Source organism: Oncorhynchus mykiss, chromosome 8, assembly GCF_013265735.2.
Source record: "Oncorhynchus mykiss isolate Arlee chromosome 8, USDA_OmykA_1.1, whole genome shotgun sequence".
Classification (NCBI taxonomy): Eukaryota; Metazoa; Chordata; class Actinopteri; order Salmoniformes; family Salmonidae; genus Oncorhynchus; species Oncorhynchus mykiss.
In genome coordinates this window covers 12,137,054-12,155,261 of record NC_048572.1, presented here as the reverse complement: position 1 = coordinate 12,155,261, position 18,208 = coordinate 12,137,054, and the positions used below count along the sequence as shown (strand labels likewise).

The window sequence follows — 18,208 nt, the reverse complement described above, 5'->3', positions numbered from 1 at the left end:
CAATTGGTTTTTGGCTGCAACAGCATCTCCTACAGCTACTGAAATATTGCACTGTGTAAAAGTAAAACATTTGAGTAAAATACACTGCTCAAAAAAATAAAGGGAACACTAAAATAACACATCCTAGATCTGAATGAATGAAATATTCTTATTAAATACTTTTTTCTTTACATAGTTGAATGTGCTGACAACAAAATCACACAAAAATTATCAATGGAAATCAAATTTATCAACCCATGGAGGTCTGGATTTGGAGTCACCCTCAAAATTAAAGTGGAAAACCACACTACAGGCTGATCCAACTTTGATGTAATGTCCTTAAAACAAGTCAAAATGAGGCTCAGTAGTGTGTGTGGCCTCCACGTGCCTGTATGACCTCCCTACAATGCCTGGGCATGCTCCTGATGAGGTAGCGGATGGTCTCCTGAGGGATCTCCTCCCAGACCTGGACTAAAGCATCCGCCAACTCCTGGACAGTCTGTGGTGCAACGTGACGTTGGTGGATGGGAGCGTGACATGATGTCCCAGATGTGCTCAATTGGATTCAGGTCTGGGGAACGGGCGGGCCAGTCCATAGCATCAATGCCTTCCTCTTGCAGGACCTGCTGACACACTCCAGCCACATGAGGTCTAGCATTGTCTTGCATTAGGAGGAACCCAGGGCCAACCGCACCAGCATATGGTCTCACAAGGGGTCTGAGGATCTCATCTCGGTACCTAATGGCAGTCATGCTACCTCTGGCGAGCACATGGAGGGCTGTGCGGCCCCCCAAAGACATGCCACCCCACACCATGACTGACCCATCGCCAAACCGGTCATGCTGGAGGATGTTGCAGGCAGTAGAACGTTCTCCACGGCGTCTCCAGACTGTCACGTCTGTCACATGTGCTCAGTGTGAACCTGCTTTCATCTGTGAAGAGCACAGGACGCCAGTGGCGAATTTTCCAATCTTGGTGTTCTCTGGCAAATGCCAAACGTCCTGCACGGTGTTGGGCTGTAAGTACAACCCCCACCTGTGGACGTCGGGCCCTCATACCACCCTCATGGAGTCTGTTTCTGACCGTTTGAGCAGACACATGCACATTTGTGGCCTGCTGAAGGTCATTTTGCAGGGCTCTGGCAGTGCTCCTCCTGCTCCTCCTTGCACAAAGGCGGAGGTAGCGGTCCTGCTGCTGGGTTGTTGCCCTCCTACGGCCTCCTCCACGTCTCCTGATGTACTGGCCTGTCTCCTGGTAGCGCCTCCATGCTCTGGACACTACGCTGACAGACACAGCAAACCTTCTTGCCACAGCTCGCATTGATGTGCCATCCTGGATGAGCTGCACTACCTGAGCCACTTGTGTGGGTTGTAGACTCCGTCTCATGCTACCACTAGAGTGAAAGCACCGCCAGCATTCAAAAGTGACCAAAACATCAGCCAGGAAGCATAGGAACTGAGAAGTGGTCTGGTCACCACCTGCAGATCCACTCCTTTATTGGGGTTGTATTGCTAAATGCCTATAATTTCCACCTGTTGTCTATTCCATTTGCAAAACAGCATGTGACATTTATTGTCAATCAGTGTTTCTTCCTAAGTGGACAGTTTGATTTCACAGAAGTGTGATTGATTTGGAGTTACATTGTGTTGTTTAAGTGTTCCCTTTATTTTTTTGAGCAGTGTATATAGTTGTTGTATTGTAGCTAATTATGTTTCTAAATAGATCAAGTACATTACATAACACAATTACATAAACAATACATAACAGTGTATTATAGTGTATTATCATAGTACATTTTATTGAATTAAAAAGCTGTTTCATAAGGTATTTGACCAAAATCAGAGAGACCCACCAAGAACCCAAGACAACATAGGCTTGATCTGTTAATGTTATTGATCGTGGCCGAGCAAGATAGATGTAAGGTTATGAATGGGTGGGGAGTGATATAGAAAAATGTATCTCGTCATTTGCATCAAATGGTCTTTATTCATGTTTTTCTTTCAAGTTTTTAAAAAGAACAAGACACATAGGGAGCAAAATTAAACCAGTCAAGTTGGCTGAATAATAAACTAAATTAGTAACTTACAAAAAATAAATGGAAATGCATTATAATATGAATAGGCTACATGAAAATAACAGTTATGTTTGCAAGTTGAAAGCCAGTGAATTGGGCATATATGTTTTACATGTTAAGCTGAGCAATGAATGGAATAGGAATTTCAATGTCCATCTGTTTGTCACTCACTGTCACAAAAGACTCAGCATTTCTGGTAATGTCCTGAAGGAACTCGGTGACCTTGGTGTGGATGGCATTAATACTCTGAATCACGGAGTCAATCCAAGCCTCGATGTCAGCATTGAGCTGCTCAATGGACATTTCAGCAAAGAGGTCGCGATATTCTCGGATAATTCTCTTGGCTTCCTCGATCTGCTGTGCAATATCAGACATGGCATGGGAGTCGATGGCTTTGCTGAAGACGTCACTCATCCACACGGTGAGTTTCTCCATATCCTGAGATTTCAGGGAGACAATGAGCTCTTCGGTTTTCTGCACGGTTAAGCGCAGGAATGCAGACAGCCTGCTCACAATATCCTCCAGAGGGACATCTCCGACTCTCTTCACAATGATGATCACCTGCTTCTGAATCTTCTCAATGGCAGCCATCAGGTCATCCAGGATTTCTCTCCCACTGACCAGGTTGCTGGAGCCAGGAAGTGTGAATTTGATGTTTCTGATCTGTTCAAGGAGAGCTGCACCATGGTAGGCAAAGAATTCTGGAACCTTCGTCATAGCTTCCTCAACCAATTCAGCAAATGATCTACTCAGTTTCTGGTAGGCCTCAAGACCGGACATCTTTCCCTCAAGTCCAGGCATCTGGAACTGGGTCTCTCTCAGGAACTTGATGGCAGCATCGAGCAAAACCTGAACATTCTTCTGGTACTGCCTGAGGACGAAAATGACACTGTTGGAGAGCTTGTCTGTGATGGCTGTAAGATCCATAGCTGCAATGTTTTCTGCAGCCCTCTTGTAGATGACCTTGCCCTGATCCATGATCTGTTCCATACTACCCTCAAGCCTGTCGGCTATCTTCTGGGGAGCAGACAGGATATCCTCCATGCAAACTGCTGACATGATCTCAGGCACCTTCGCCTTCACTACCAGGAGCATCTCAGTGGGAACCTCCATATTCCAGGTGGTCTGAATGTTCAGCTTCTCAGAGTTGATCACAGACATTTTCAGGGCCATGATCTCCACATCAGTGGTGGGTTCAGACTGCATGAGAGAATGAAAACAGAAACAGAAATAAGTGAGTGAAACAGTATTGTAACATGCTCTACATGGCTGTCATGAACACATTGCAAACAGTACTTATCAAGTCATTGAAAAGTACACAAGTCTTACCGGGTATCTGCCGTAGAGTCTTCCTTTCACTTGGGGTGGTTTCTTGGCCTGCAGCTGGAGTCCTAGGAGTCCGGCATTTGGAGAAGACACAGAGATGATGAGGCCTTCCTGGGCATTTCCAAAGACCTCCTGGTTGACTTCCAGAGTCCAGAGGGTAGCTGTATTTGTGATGGAGGCATCCATACCATCGCTATTGAGGCTGATGGTGCTGTCATGGCTGCCCTCAACATACATCGCTTCCAAATTCAGGATAGAGGCCAGTTTCAATCCATTGTTCCTGTTCAAGGTGGCGCTACCATCAATCTTGGCCTTCAGAGCATCAAACTCAGAGGTGGAGGAAGCGTCAAATCGGACAATGATGTCATCCTGATTGAGGACAGCAGCATTTGCCTTCACTGTCAGCACAGCTGTCTTCATGGAGAACTCGTAGGTCAGGTCACCGAAGATAGGGATCATGATGTTGCTCTGCATTTTGGGCAGAGTGATTTTTGGCAGGGTCAGCTTGCTAAGAGCAGATGGAACATGCATAGTAGGCATTGTGATGAGACTGAAGTCAGGGACAGGAATGGTGAAACCAGACACTTCAATATTCAGCACTGGAACTATGTGTGCCGGAACAGTGAGAGTTTTGGGTAGCTCAATGTTGTATTTCTCGTACTCTGCCTTTGCCTGGTCAAATGAGGTAGAGAGAATGGCAACAGCCTTGTCCCTTCCAACGATCATGTTCTTGTTCAGACTCCTGGTGTGCTTGTTGATGGCATTGAAGATTGGATCCATGTCAATGCCAATGGTGATCATCTCAGGGTTCTTCTTGTATGTGAGCTTGGTGTCCATGTCAAAGGTCTGCTGAGGTGTGGTCAAGAGCACACTCAGACCGGTGTCCTCCCACAGAGAGAACTCAGTCCTACCTATGAATTCTACAGCTCTCTTGGGAATGGAGATGGGCTCCTTCAACGCATCAAGGTTCACTTCTCCATTGATCTGGGCGAAGACGTGGACTTCCTGCTCACCGTTGTCCATTGTGAAGTAGTGTGAATATTTGTACTGGTTGAATCGTGCAAGTCCAGTCCAGCTAGCCTGCTGCACTCCAGAGTTGAGGGTAAAGGCAAAGTCATTCTGAAGATCAATCTTTCCAGTCAGCTTGAAGGGAAGCGCAATCTTGGTGTTTTCCTTGTTCTTGGTATCAAACACAAACTCATAGGGTGTAGCGATGAAGTTGATTGAGTTGGAAATAATTCCCTCAACTTTGCCTACCAGCTCTGTGTTGCAGTAGGCAGTTACCTCAATTTTCAGATCCTGCACCTTAGCCTCTGCTTTCAGCTCAGCAACACTGCTTTTGATGAAGGGAGTTTCGGTCTCAGTGTTGGCTTCAATGATGATGTGACTGAAAATGCTGGCTTCAGCATTCACATTCTGCTTCATTTTCAGGTTGTTGGTGTCGGTTACCCCAGTGAAGATCAGTTTGACAGTGTTGAGGTTCATTACAATCTGCATGTCATACTGGTGGGTTCCTTCATCGGAGTAATCCTGGATGGCAGATTTACCGTTACCCTCATTGGTAAGAGTCAGAGTGACAATGCCACCTTCCAGGAGAGCAACTGCCTTCTGGGTTATGGCAGCCTTGCTGAAGATGTTGAGAAATGGGAGGTTCACATTGTGGTTGTAGGTAGTCTCCAGTGTGGTAGAGACTCCATTCTCCATGTCGAAGAAGGCATTGCTAACCAGCTCGGCGGTGTAGGGCTCAGTTGTGGCCTTGGCATTGGTCTTGGAGGAAGCCTGGACTGATGTGCTGTAGAAGGCAACTGTTCCTTGGTGGTCCACGGAGAAGTCTGTGTGCACGATCTTGATGTTCTCAGAAACAGACAGGTGGCTCATCTTGGGCACAGCAATGTCAACTTTGGCATCCAGGGTGTAGGCGAACAGATCAAAGGTAGAAGTGGCCTGAGATTTGAGGATAGCGTAGAACTCTGGTGTCACTTCGCTAGTTGTGGCATTCCGGAACTCAGCATTGGTGCTCATAATGTAGTCAGGTGAGATGACACTGAACTCTCCATTGAGTTTTCCGAAACAGGGGACCCTGCTCAGTTCGATGACTTTCTGTTTCAGCTCCTCGGCGAATGTGTTATAATCAAAAGACCTGATCTTCTCTGTCAGTCTATCAAAATAGACACTGATGTTGTCTACCATTTGCTTGAAGTCAAAGGCATTCAGTTCATTTACAAACTCATTCACATGTGCCATGATTTTGTTCAGCACGGCTTGGATATCAATAGACTTAAGAGCATTGCTTGCTGACTGAATGTGTTCTCTGAGCTGGTAGGACTTCATGATTTCCACAACCTCATCCATGATGTTCTCAACCATCTTTTCAACCTCGTAATTGGACAGGATCTCTTCAATTTTGGTGTAAACAGCATTTATCTTGCCAGTGATGTCATTTTTCTTGATCCACCTCATAATAGTGTCCCTGATTGACTTCAGGACATTCATGATTTCTTCAGTGGGAATCTTGGCCATCAGTGTAGGAATGTGGCTTTCAATGGAATTGATGAAGTTCTTCAGGTCCTGAATGAACAGGTGGATGTCGAAGCTCTCAACAACTTGTTTCAGTTCACCCACTTTCCCCTGGATCTTTGCTCTAATTTCGTATTTGGTGTCAATATCTAGCAGCAGGCCTTTGCTGTTTTCCATCGTCATCATCGTGGCAATTTTGACTTGTTCAATGACTGCAGGGAGATGCTCAACAAATGGCAGCAGAATTAAATGGCTGTCAACATTCTTCTCGTACTTCAGGGAACCAGAGATGGCGTATTCCTCGTTTTCACCGGCCTTGTTCAAGATGGTGGTGAAGACAGCTCCTGTCATCTCCATTCCCATCGTTTCAGCATTGTTCAAGGCGCTAAGCTCTTGGTTGAATTCATGGTTATTCAGTTTGGATGTCATCTTCATTGAGGCATACTGCTCCTGAGGAGTCAGACGACTGGTGATCTTGTTGTCCAGGTTGGTCTTGACAGAGTCTCCATTTTCCAGCTGGAGGCTGGTGGAGGCCTTGCATTCGTGGGAGTGGGAGAAAGCCAGGGGCTCTGCCTTCAACAGGAACTGGTTGAACAGCTCAATGTTCTGAATTCCAAACATATTCGGAGTTCCGTTGGAGTTGAATAGAGCAGAAATGTCAACCATGAATGGCTCAGCGACAACGTTGACAGTGCTGTCCAAGTTCAGTGCTTCAGAGTTGATGCTAGCCACGCTGTTGAACTTGGTGGACAGACCAACAATCTCGAGGTCAGTGGTGTGTGTCATCTGAGAGAGTGCATATTTTCCATTGGTGTTGCACTTAGCAGTGGTGGTCATGTCAGCAAAACTGATCTCATAAGTGTGCTTGAAATTGGCCTCTTCGGAAGAGACTCCCTTCAGGCTGCCGGTCAGTTCCATCTTGTAATCCTCTACCTTGAACATAGCCTCGTTGACAAAGTTAATCTCTGTGATCTTGAGGTCGTTTTTCACGTTCACAGCAACACCCAAGCGCTGAATGTCGACAGAGATGTCGTGCTTGTAGGTGTTCTCCTTGTTGAAGAAGTTCTCAGTCTTGGAGCGGAGGGCCAGAGATTTAAGAGTGAGAGTCAGGCTGTGTGTGTTCTCAGTCTCCATCTGATTCAGTTCAGCGACCAGCTTGTTGGTGAGGGCCAGGCCGTATTCATTCACCTTCAGGTTCACTCTGTTCATGGTGTTGGCATCGAAGAGATTGCCCTTGAAAATGCTGTTTAGGTAGACCTCAGAGCTTGCCACTTTCCCCTCCAAGTTGAGGTTGGCGGTGGTCTCCCCAAAGGCCCCCTTGGTGTTGATGGACACATGGGCCCCGGTGGTATCGACTCCACCATTGAAGACATTCTCAAAGGTTATGGGGCTGCTTTGGGCGGTGGTGGTGGCACTTGTTGCTAGACCTTCCTTGTTCAGCGTCAGAGCAGCCTTGTGGAAGGCGCGGCTGCCGAGGACGTTGACGGAAGCGTCTGCATTGATCTCTAGGCTGGCGGGGTTCAGAGCTCCGGAGAGCAGGGAGTAAGCACGATTCTCAGTATCATCAGCCTGGTTTTCTACCCTGATGATGGCTTCATCCCTGGAGGCGGTGAAGTCCACTTTGCTGCGGATCATTTTCTCTTCAGCCTTGGTCACAGAGTCGGACTGGATCGTCAGCTGGGCCTCTTTGTAGCTGATGCTGAACTTGGTGGTGTGCTTAATGGGGTCGTTGTTCAGGTTGGTATTGGACTCAATCAGAAGCTGCTCATTAGCATAGCCGGCCTTGAGCTTGTTGACAATCTCCAGGATTGGGGAGTTCACCCTTAGTGTGGACTCGGCTCTGGCTTCCTTCTTCATGTGTTCGAAAGAGAAAGACTGGGAATAGGTGGTGCTGGCAGTCACGGATCCAAGGGTTACACTACCATCCATGTTAGCATCTCCAATGAGCATGTCAGAGGCCAAGGAGGCCTGCGAAGTGATGTCCAAGGATGTCTGCAGACCCAGAGGGCTGAAGACCTGAATCTTGTGGTTGCCTGTGGCTCTCACTTTGTCTGACACACTGACAGTTTCCATTACCTCAAAGCTGGTGTCAATGAGCTTGTGGCTCAGGGAACCATTCAAAATCGCATTCAGAGAGTCTTCTGGCACGTCAGTGATGAGGGCAGTTCCTGTAATGAGACAAAACAAGGGACATGAAGTCACTATAGTACACACAAGGTAAATCAGTCAAACTGACTCAAGGTAGGTTATATTGTATAATCTAATTTGAAGTTATTATGTAACATGTTTCTTCCTTTCCAAACATGATAATATGGCGATCTGTAAAACTACTAAACATTTATGATTTGGAAGTTCAATTAACTTTTGTTAAGGTTATAAAAATCAAAAAGGTTAAAAAAAAGTTAAGAGAAAAGGTTTACCTTCAGATGTGAAAGCGAGGAGTTCAATGGGACTGTCAGCCACCACCTTAAACTTGGCAATGTAGCTGGGGCTCTCCACAGAGTTGTTGCCACCGGAGACCATTCCCTCCCAGTTATAGTAGTTGCTGTTCACCTTAGCAGACACTTCAACCATCCCGAAGAGTGGCACAGTGAGCTTGTAGTCATTGGGGATGGAGAAGGTGGGGACCTGGACCTCCTTGGAGGCAAGCTCCAAACCGACCTGGGGCACGGACAGATGTGGGGTGGTCAGCATGGCAGGGATCCTCAGCTCCTCAGATGACTTTCCTCCGAATGGCATGGGGATGGTGATGGTAACACGGTTCTTGTTGAACTGGTATTTGAATGTGCTCTCACTGTTGAAGGAATGAAATAATGCAAATAGTTTGTTACTATCAGACTATGATACTGGACACTGACATCACATAGAAAATTACTAGGCTCTATAAAAAATAGACCCCAAAAAGAGTTTACTGCTTTCAGATGTACTTACGATTTCAGGAACAGTCTTTCGGGCATTGTGGGCATCGCCAGCTCTGGCATGTTGTCCTTCAGTGTCTCAACCATGGGAACATCAAAGGTGATCTTGTCCATCCAAATGTTGATGGCCTGTTAAAAAACTATTTTGTTATGCGTTGATCTGCCACCATTGGTTTGACTTCTATGGAAGAATAAAACATGAAAAGAATTGAGGAGACTGTACGAAAAGGATTTGGGTGTTGTCTTACCTCAAGAGATTCGGTGAAGATTTGACGCAGTTTCATGTCGGTCTTGACCACCTGCTTGTCCAGGATGTCCTCAGAGAGCTGCTTCAGCCATGCCTGGAGGGCTTCGGTATGAGGGATGACCTTTTGGATCTCAGAGCCCATGTCGGACATCAGCTGAACCTCAACCTTGTTCTCATCTAAAAGGAAAACATGTTGTATTATTAGTACATTCAACTTTGAACCTTATGTCTATTGCATACTAGTCAAATAAACATACCACATAAAGATAGACCTCCTCCCTACACAATGGTGTATTATGAATTTGTAGAATCAGCGTACCGTATTTGAAGATGACTCCCTGAATGGAGGTGGTCTCGGGGAGCTTGATGTCACTCCTGAGCTCCAGGGTGAGTTCCTCTGCACTCTTCATAGTGGCAGTGATAACTGCGTCAGTCTTGAGGGCAGGGACTACCAGCTGGACCTGCAGCATACTGTCGCTCATGGCCTCAAGCCTGGAGGGAAGAAAACCATCAGAATCTCTTAGTGATTCAATTGATTTCCAACATGTGCTGATCTATGAAGACATGCACCAATGAATGTGGCTAAAGGGGAGGGCTTTTGCGTTTACTTACTTGGCGCGGCCAATTAGAGACAGCTGAGGGATGTTCTTGTTGGTGATGTCGATGGTGATGGACTTTCCATTGGCTCTGCTGTCGGTGAGACCAATCCTGATTCCAGCCTCCACATCATAGTCGGGGATCTGGACGTTGGTGGTCAGGATGTTCCTGTTCCTGTTGTACTTCATGGTGGCGGTGGCCTCAGTGGGTTTAGCACCTAGGGAAACAAGGAGGAAGAGAGTGAGTTGATTTTAACCACTGACTCACACCAAACAGTATGAACCATGGGAAATGTAGTGCTTGGACAGATGTTCCTACCCTCCGCTCTAAGTGTCATCCTCACGGTGTCAACCTTCTGGCGTCCCTCCTTTCCCTCGCTAAGGAGGTCATAGGCGAAGGTGGCAGTGTACTCAGAGACCTCGTCAGTGGGCTGGATATCAAGAGCAAACCTAGAACAGAGAGACTGTTGTTCAGTATGATGCTAGTTTGATCTTCATACATGGTGCGTTAGCAATATCCTTCCATAAACACATCCAGACTCCCTCAAATGTTGTACTTACTTAGTCTCTCCATTGAGAGGGAAATAAGGAGCAGCAGCGTTGTCACCAGCTAAGTTGTAACGGACGGTGGTGCAGTACTTCACTCCAGAGAAGAGAGGGTTGCAGTTCACGACGTTGGTCCTGCCCTCATCCATGGAGGGGATCAGAGTAGCCTGACCAGAGGTAACTGTCAGCATTCTGTTGCTGTTGTTGAAGAAAAGCAAAATAACAAAAATAAATAACAAATCATGTGACTTTAGATACATTTACTCAATTGAAAATTAGAATTTGTTTTGGTTGTTTTTTTATGTACCTGACTCTGAAGAGCTGGGTGGAGCCCTGAGGAGCAGGGATACCCAGCTTGATCTGGTTCTGCTCCATGGTGATCTTGGCGTTGACGGCGCTTTCGTGGTACATGTTGGTGTGCATCTCCACAACGGAGCTGGTAAACTCAGGGATGTGTACTCCCATCTGGGTCACAAACTCCACTCCCACAGAGGGCATGAAGGACACTTCCTGCTGTTAAAAGATAGCAGTGAGAGGCCCATTAGAAAACTCTTATGTATAAATGCCTTCATTATTATAAATGTTTCATATATTATTATTACAAATGTTTATTACAAATACTTGAGAATTTTTATAAATGTCTACAAACAATTCGATACAAATGTATTAACAGTATGAAAACTACTGTTACTAAAAACTCAACAAAAAATGGAATTAGAATCTTGTGAAAGAATGTTGATTGAGTGCAGGAAGATAGCAGAGAACAGTGAGTGAGATATTTACCATGTTGCGGTGAAAGCGCAGGCCACCCTTAGCTCCAGGAGCAAAGGTACCGGACAGAGAGAACTTCAGAGGGAAGCCAGAGGCAGTCGACAGGGAAAACTTGTTGTCCATGAAGATGTAATGGGCAAACACTTCATTGTCAGTGCCTGCCACCATCTTCTGCATGAACTAAACCCAGGAAGAAATGTAATCAATGACAATAACAATAAATACATGTAAAACATACCATTCAGCAGATGGAGATCCAAGCGACAAGTCATACATTCTTGAACATTTTTATAAACATTAAATTGTTCTTAGCTGGAAATAAAACAAGAGGGTTCTTCACACTTGGAGATACACATATATGTAAACATGTGAATTACCTTTGTGGGCATGTCCTTGAGGAGGATCTCAGCGTACATGGCTGCGTATTGGGCAATGCCCTTCAGCTCGCTGCCCTTGATGTATCCAAGCTCAGTTCCCATGATCCTTAGATAGGCCATGGCTTCAGGGGACTCCTGAGCCTGCAGATCCTTTGCCAGCTTGTTGAAGTTGCGGATAATCTCCCTCATGATGTTTTCTGGGACCTGAAGAAAAGATTTGAGAAGAGTTAACAATGACAATCGTAACACAAAATGAATGCAGTGGAGTAATATAGATTTTTTTTACAAGATGTGTGGTAATCACCTTTGTTTTCTCATTCTTCAATGGGGCAGCGAAGTTCTTCAGAACCTCGTTCACCTGGTCTGGCATCTTGTCTCCAGCCCAGTACATAGCCTTGGATACGGTGTCAGGGAAGAACCCGCTCTTTCCGAACAGAGCCTCAATGGTTGGCTCAAAGTCTTTTCCCTCCATGCCAATCTATAGACAAAAAAACAGTCAATGCAATGTAGAGTGGATATAACAAAAATCACACTACAAACCTGTTATTATGAGTTACTAGACATAAAAACATCTTTCTGTTATTACATACCTCCCACATGTCCATGTTATAGCCGAAAGCCTTTAGGGTAGTCTCAAGCATGATCTCCTTGGGCAGTTGGCTGGTGGGATCAAAGATCATGTTTCCTTGCATGCTGGTCTTCATGTTGTTCATGGCAGCATCCATCTTGTAGTTGCGAGACATAGTAGTGTAGTCACCATGAGTGGTTGCAATGGTAGGGTCAGCGAGGACATCAAGGATCTTTTCGCCCAGCCTGGGGATTAGGATCACAGAATATTAAAGATCAGTACTAACACTAGATACTTAACTTTTTTTGTATAATATTATGACAAAGTCTGTTTCAGATTAAATGTATACATACTTTATGGTCTCGGGGTCATTGGAGTGGATGATGTTGTAGATGTGAGAGGTCACGAAGGCCTTGACTTGCGCATTCTGCTCCTGGACGTCTGGTTTCTGCTCCTGCATCGACGCCTTCAGTATTTTCTTCACCATCTCCAGGTCACTTGCCTCAGGTGTCCTCATCAGAATCAGGTAGGCTGCCAGTCTCTTCTGTACGGCACCCTTAGCGTATGAGCTCACCCTCTGGAGGTTAGAACGCACCTGGAAAGGAAAAACAAAATGGCAGCTAATTAGTCAATTTTTGAAAGGAGAATGTGTGCCACAGTATAGCAGTGCATGGCCCTTATTCACGTCTCAGAGTAGGAGTGCTGATATAGGATCAGCTTGTCTATTTATTTAGATCATAATGAAAAACATTATATGGGGACCTGATCCTAGATCAGCACTCCTACACTCCTTTTTAGTCCTTCAAGTTCATTTTGGAGTTTGAATATAGTTTACCTCATCGGTCACAGACATGCGCCTGAAGGCCTGGATGGCAGCGAGCTGGACCTGCAGGGTTGTGGTGGGCTGTCTCATGCACTTCAGCAGGGTGGTCTTCACGGTAGCGTCGGCGGCCTCCATGGCTTCTCCTATGTTGCCAATAATCTGGAGTCCATTACAAATAAAGAGAGAGAGAGTCAGATAAGCAGTCAAAGAAGTCAAGCTTTCCATGTCATGTGATTAGGTGGGAAGAAGAATCTAATTAGTTGAGCAACAGGTGACAACATACCCTCAGGGTCAGGAAGGTCAGCTCCTTTTCTCCAGCACAATCAGCACCCAAAAGGGAGACAAGGAACTCAGACACAGCAGCAATCTCGGGGGTGACTTTGCCCTCAGCCTGGTAGAGCCTAGTAACACAAAACAAGAGGGTGGCAATGAACATTTGAACCATAATGTTTATTAAACTAAATTGAAACCGTCAGTCATTGTCTATCAGTCAATAACCAAGTAGAGTATACATTTTGGACTTACTTTCTGACGACATTGCCTAAAGCAAACATGATGGGCTTGCTCTGTTTGTACTGAGCCATGCTGAGCATGTCTTTGACAAGGAGGCGGGAGGGGTTGGGCAGGAGTCCCAGGGCATAGACGGCGGCGTCGACTTCCATAGCTTCAGGCTCGAAGGTCCTGAGGTGCTGGAGCATGGCGCTGCTACACTCAGGAGTACCGCACTGGGCCAGGGCCTGCCAGGTCAGGGCGTCCGATACGAACACCATCTCAGGGACGGCAGGGCTCATAGCCTCACCCTTCAGTCCCCGGAGCTCAGACACAAGTCTCTGGAAGGTGCTGGCGCGCTGGTGGCCCTGGTTGGTCTCGGACAGGGTGCTCAGTTCCCTCAGGGTGGCAAGAGCAGCATCTGCTGTCTGGACGGCAGCTTTGTCCTCAGCAGCCTCCATGGGTAAACCCTTGAGGTTGGCCTCATCTTTAGAGGGTAAGATAGAAGACATTTAGTTTTAAAGGTCATTCTGTAAAGGCTGCCTGGTACAGTACACATTCTGTTTATCATTTGAGTAAAATACAAATTTTGACCAGTGTCAATTCTTACTGTGGTTGAAAACTCTTTCGTTGATCTTGCTAGTCTCCAGGAGAGTCAAAGTCTGTTTGACCAGTGTTGACACTCCATACTCAGTCCTGCATTTAGGAAGAGGATTGAAGAACATGTGACGAATTCTAAACTGCCCTGGGTAAAATCTGGGCTAACATCATTGCAGACTCAGTATTCCATTCATAGGATTAAACAGATTTGAAGTTGCCTGGATTTACTGGTGGGAGAAAGGCAGGAAGATGTGCTTCTCCGTGCAGGATCCAGCAGTCATGTGCTTCTTCTGGTTGTCAAACTTGTAGTTGCAAGTCTGGGTGCTGCTGATCAGCTTGGACAGTGGGTATTGCTGTTGACAGGGAAGCACAATTAAACACTGTCAGGAACAATAATCATGATGGGTTTATGGTGTAAATCAAGGTTCCCCAACTGACGTGATTTTATTTGTCCCCTCAAGTACTTTTTTTTTTTTTAAGTAAAAAAAGTTAGTTATATATTTTTTAATTGTTGGCCATAAAAGACTAAAAATGTGATTTTAAGTGATTTTAATTTGGGAAATCTGCTCCAAAGTATTTCCAACAATAATAGAGAGATATGTGAATGTGTACAAATGTAAGCAATGATGATGTTTTAGTCAAATATTTTAATCTGTTTGGGCATCTTGCGGTAAATTTGCAGTCAACAAATTATCTGCAATTATGTTCGGGCCCCGTGACCATCCACTCAAGAAGAAAATTGGCCCGTGGCTGAATTTATGATGTGATATTCTATTAAAATGTAATGCTTAATCGAAGAATGACCAAATGTTTTTTTGTAAATGATGGCCATAAAGTTCTCTTTTTGCACATTTCCCCTCCCTCTAACCATGCCAGAGATGATAGCCAGGGGGCTGGTGTGGTCCCTCTGGGCAATGAAGCTGTCGCATTTGGACAGGTCCCTGGTGATGGTCACGTCAGTGGCGATGTCTTCTTTGGAATTGACAGCGAAGTTGGTGCCACAGACTCCATGAAGGGTGGCCTGAACGTTGAGAGAGTTTTTGTTAAAGTAAATGACGAACATACATCCATTTCGATTATTAGGTTAACACAATATACTTCGGTTTCTGTGATTCCTTGTCACATGACTGGTACCAAGAAGGATATTTAGAGATTATAGATCTAGAATGGTCAACTCAATAAGATGGACACACAAAGTTTTGAGATGAAGCTATGAAGGACTTTGACCTGCAGCTTTATCTATGGTGCAGTCATTCTAGGTAGTCATTGTAACAACTAGTTGTTTGGTATTTATCACCCTAGATTGCGGCATCTTATCTGTTTATTATGTCATTTGTATCTTGATACATCACAAACAAAATCAAATTGCCTTGATGACCCAGACCTATATGGACCTGATGACTGTTATGTCACGTCACTGACTAATTGGCTGTGAGCTGGCAGGTGAGGAAATTGCCTTGGTCAGCTCTTACCATGTCCTTGTTCTTCTCTTCCTCCAAGGCAGGCACGATAAGGGCTGAGACGATTCCCCTCTTGATGTTTAAGATGGTGGTGGTCTCATCCTCCTCAGGGAAGAGTTTCACACCTGTCTGTCCCTCAACCATGACCTTCAGGGTGTTCCTGGACAATAAAGGAGTGATCATCTTATTTCGTATACTCTTATTCTGAAATGAAAAGGAATCTCCGCACATTCAGGATCAATGCACAATTTTCTATTTATTTACGTTGATCTTTCGGTAGTCAAACTTCCATTAGAGCCACTAAGTATACTCTTATTCTATCATCAAGGGTTATCAAGCAATAGAAAAGGTCTGTAAATCGCTGTGGGATAAGAGTGACGGTGATAGCGTACTTCGCCATGGCAGCCTGGAAAGCCTCAGCATCAGCAGCGGGCGCGAACACAGCGGAACCCTCTGTGTCGACGTGGACGACCTCGCTCAGGGAGCACTCTGGGGTGCGCAGGATGAAACTGCATGTTTGGGGCACATCAATTTCGACCTGTGAGAAGGAGAAAAGGAACGGTCAGAGGACTGTCCCTTTAATGTCCCCTTCTGTAAGGGAGGAATGGAAGTTGAGTGAGAGCCCGGAAGAGTTGCTGGAGGGCTCTGGGCTCAGCTGTCTGTCACGTACCTTGCAGGTTACTTTAGGGCCATTCTTGAGGTTGGTAGCTCCATTTACGCCATTAAGTGTCTCGGCTTCATACTGGTACAGAAATCTTCTGAAGTTCTTGAACCTCTTTGCCACTAAAAATAAGGGGGCATAAATTACTAACGTTGCAATTATAGTTATGAGAAAAAGGGAGCAATACGTAGGGACATGTTATGAAATACATCTAATCTCTAGTGAGATAAGGAGTTCTGGACTCTACCTTTCGTATGATAAAATTGATAGTGTTGACATTTGGCAAGTCAACATGACACTGATCGATGATCTCATCATTGAGTTCAAAGTCACACATTTCAGCTGAGACCAGTGCAAATTGAGTAGACCTAGGTGAAGTAACGTTCCCTAGAACCGTTGTGAGTACTAGACTACAAGGAGTTGAAACAAAGATTTGCCTATTCCTCAATGGTTTTAACAAGCAGTGATAACTTCTCAGAAAATCACTCTCCTTTTTTGTTTGATATCCTGTTTTGGGTTCTGATGACGTCAGAATTAGTGTACGAAAATTATCAGAATTTTACCAGAGAAAAAGCTAAGCATAAGTTTTGTCCCATCCTGTTCATTCACTCTTTTTAAATGTTTGCAAATTAAGTAGTCTATAGGCGAATTCACAAAAATTCCATATCAGAGTTGTATTGACAACTTGCTTAGTATCTTAGTCTGGAACACCATGTAGCTATTTTAATTGTAATCCTGGGGTGAACCTAAATAGCTACAGACAGTAGCTAGCTAGCAAAGTCAACCTGATAGTGAATGGCGATATCATCAAAAGTGTCCAAAGTCACACATTTCAGCCGACCAGTGCAAGTTCAGTAGGCCTAGGTGAATTTTAGCAATGATCCCTAGAGTTGTTGTGATTAGGCTACAAGGAGTAAACGTTATAATAAAGATGTGCTTATTCCACTATGGTTTTTAGTGGAGTCTGGAAGAAAACATATTTTTATTGTAATCCTGAGGTAAAACAAAATCCCCTGAAGCTTGATTCCTAGCTAGCAAGCAATATGGTTGTTTCTCCTCTCTTCTCGGTGACATTTTGCAACTTGTTGAAAGTTGAAAACCCATTTTCCCCTAGAGACCATTATCTACTGGAAGATTACCTTCATCTAACATTTAAATAAATAAAAATAAAAACTTACAGAGACAAGTTGGAGATTGTCCCTCAGAATTCCCAATATCTTGCTCTGTGAATAATGAAAATAAAAAAGGATTAGGAAAAAAGTTGAAATACCAGTGCACAGAACATCATCCATTACAGCAATTGTCTGTCTGTAAAATGTATTCAGAGTATCTGCATATTTTCATTATATATATATATATATAGGCTTATATGTCAATGACAATTTAAAAAAGTGTATGTAAGCTACCCAGAATTAGTTATATCGTCTCTTGTTAAATGTAGACCTATTTCAACACAACTGGATGCTTGTAGCACAAAACTACCAAAAAGTTGTGTAGAGAATGAAAAGCATGTATTAAAAATGGACCTCAAAAACAATGTGTAAATTGCGCTGTACTTACGGGCCAAGGCATAGGTGCCTAGCAGCAGCAGAAGGCAGAGCTTAGTATCCCCCATGATGGGTTGGAAGAAGCTCTGTAAGCCTTCGGGAGAGAAGAAGTGGTCTCTTCACTCTTTCAGTAGACTGATTCCTCTGCTTTGGCTATCTGCTTTTATAGTTCTCACAACCCTCTTTCAGAGATCCAGAACTGCCAGAGTGCCGCCCTGGTTCCAGAGTTCAGGCAGTCCTTGTGGCAGGGCAAAGGTAGGCCTAACTCATTTCACAAACACTCCCAAGACTTGTCAGCACTGGACTTGATTGGACTCTCTGATTGTATTAGATTAGCTTTTTATTATTATCATTTTTATTTTATTTATAAACTAAGGTTTTTCATGCTTTAGAAACAAGTGATTGAAGTAAGGGGTTGTAAAATAAACTTGTGTATTTTTTTTTCACATTGTCACTGGTGTTCAAGCACTGTAGCAAATAATTTATCATTGTTACATGGGATTTACTGTACACCTGTTCTGATATGTGTTGTATAGATTCATGTGGTCAGATGAGATTGGTGGCCTACTCAGAACATGCCTACTAACATGAATGATCTACTCTACCAACCCAAATAGGTTAGTTGAATGGATAAATGTGTATTTTAGTCATTTGTTTGCTGTATGCTTAATTATACTTCCCTGAAATTCTATCTACAAGACCCTGAATG

The 18,208-nt window shown here is 44.6% G+C and overlaps 1 protein-coding gene across 1 annotated transcript; it reads right to left on the bottom strand.

Moving 5' to 3' along the window:
• Nucleotides 1-1,750: 1,750 nt before the first annotated feature.
• Nucleotides 1,751-17,646, bottom strand: LOC110529383 (apolipoprotein B-100). Its single transcript, XM_021611527.2, has 26 exons — nucleotides 17,513-17,646; nucleotides 17,131-17,175; nucleotides 15,962-16,074; nucleotides 15,684-15,829; nucleotides 15,304-15,451; nucleotides 14,700-14,852; nucleotides 14,060-14,184; nucleotides 13,842-13,927; nucleotides 13,268-13,718; nucleotides 13,026-13,143; nucleotides 12,755-12,901; nucleotides 12,273-12,514; nucleotides 11,942-12,164; nucleotides 11,656-11,829; nucleotides 11,352-11,555; nucleotides 10,987-11,154; nucleotides 10,511-10,716; nucleotides 10,219-10,401; nucleotides 9,977-10,107; nucleotides 9,674-9,875; nucleotides 9,381-9,553; nucleotides 9,063-9,238; nucleotides 8,828-8,943; nucleotides 8,317-8,690; nucleotides 3,383-8,064; nucleotides 1,751-3,253 (listed from the first exon to the last, which is right to left on the bottom strand). Exons 1-26 carry the CDS (start codon nucleotides 17,565-17,567, stop codon nucleotides 2,162-2,164), a joined length of 9,933 nt encoding a protein of 3,310 aa, XP_021467202.2. The 5' UTR covers nucleotides 17,568-17,646; the 3' UTR covers nucleotides 1,751-2,161.
• Nucleotides 17,647-18,208: the final 562 nt, after the last annotated feature.

Excerpts from the sequence above, each read along its gene's own strand:
- LOC110529383 (XM_021611527.2), bottom strand. The coding sequence starts at position 17,567 with ATGGGGGATACTAAGCTCTGCCTTCTGCTGCTGCTAGGCACCTATGCC. Across the intron at positions 13,928-14,059 it reads TTCCTGCCTTTCTCCCACCA|GACTGAGTATGGAGTGTCAA; the intron begins GTAAATCCAGGC and ends TCCTAAATGCAG. Across the intron at positions 10,108-10,218 it reads CCTCTCAATGGAGAGACTAA|GTTTGCTCTTGATATCCAGC; the intron begins GTAAGTACAACA and ends TCTCTGTTCTAG.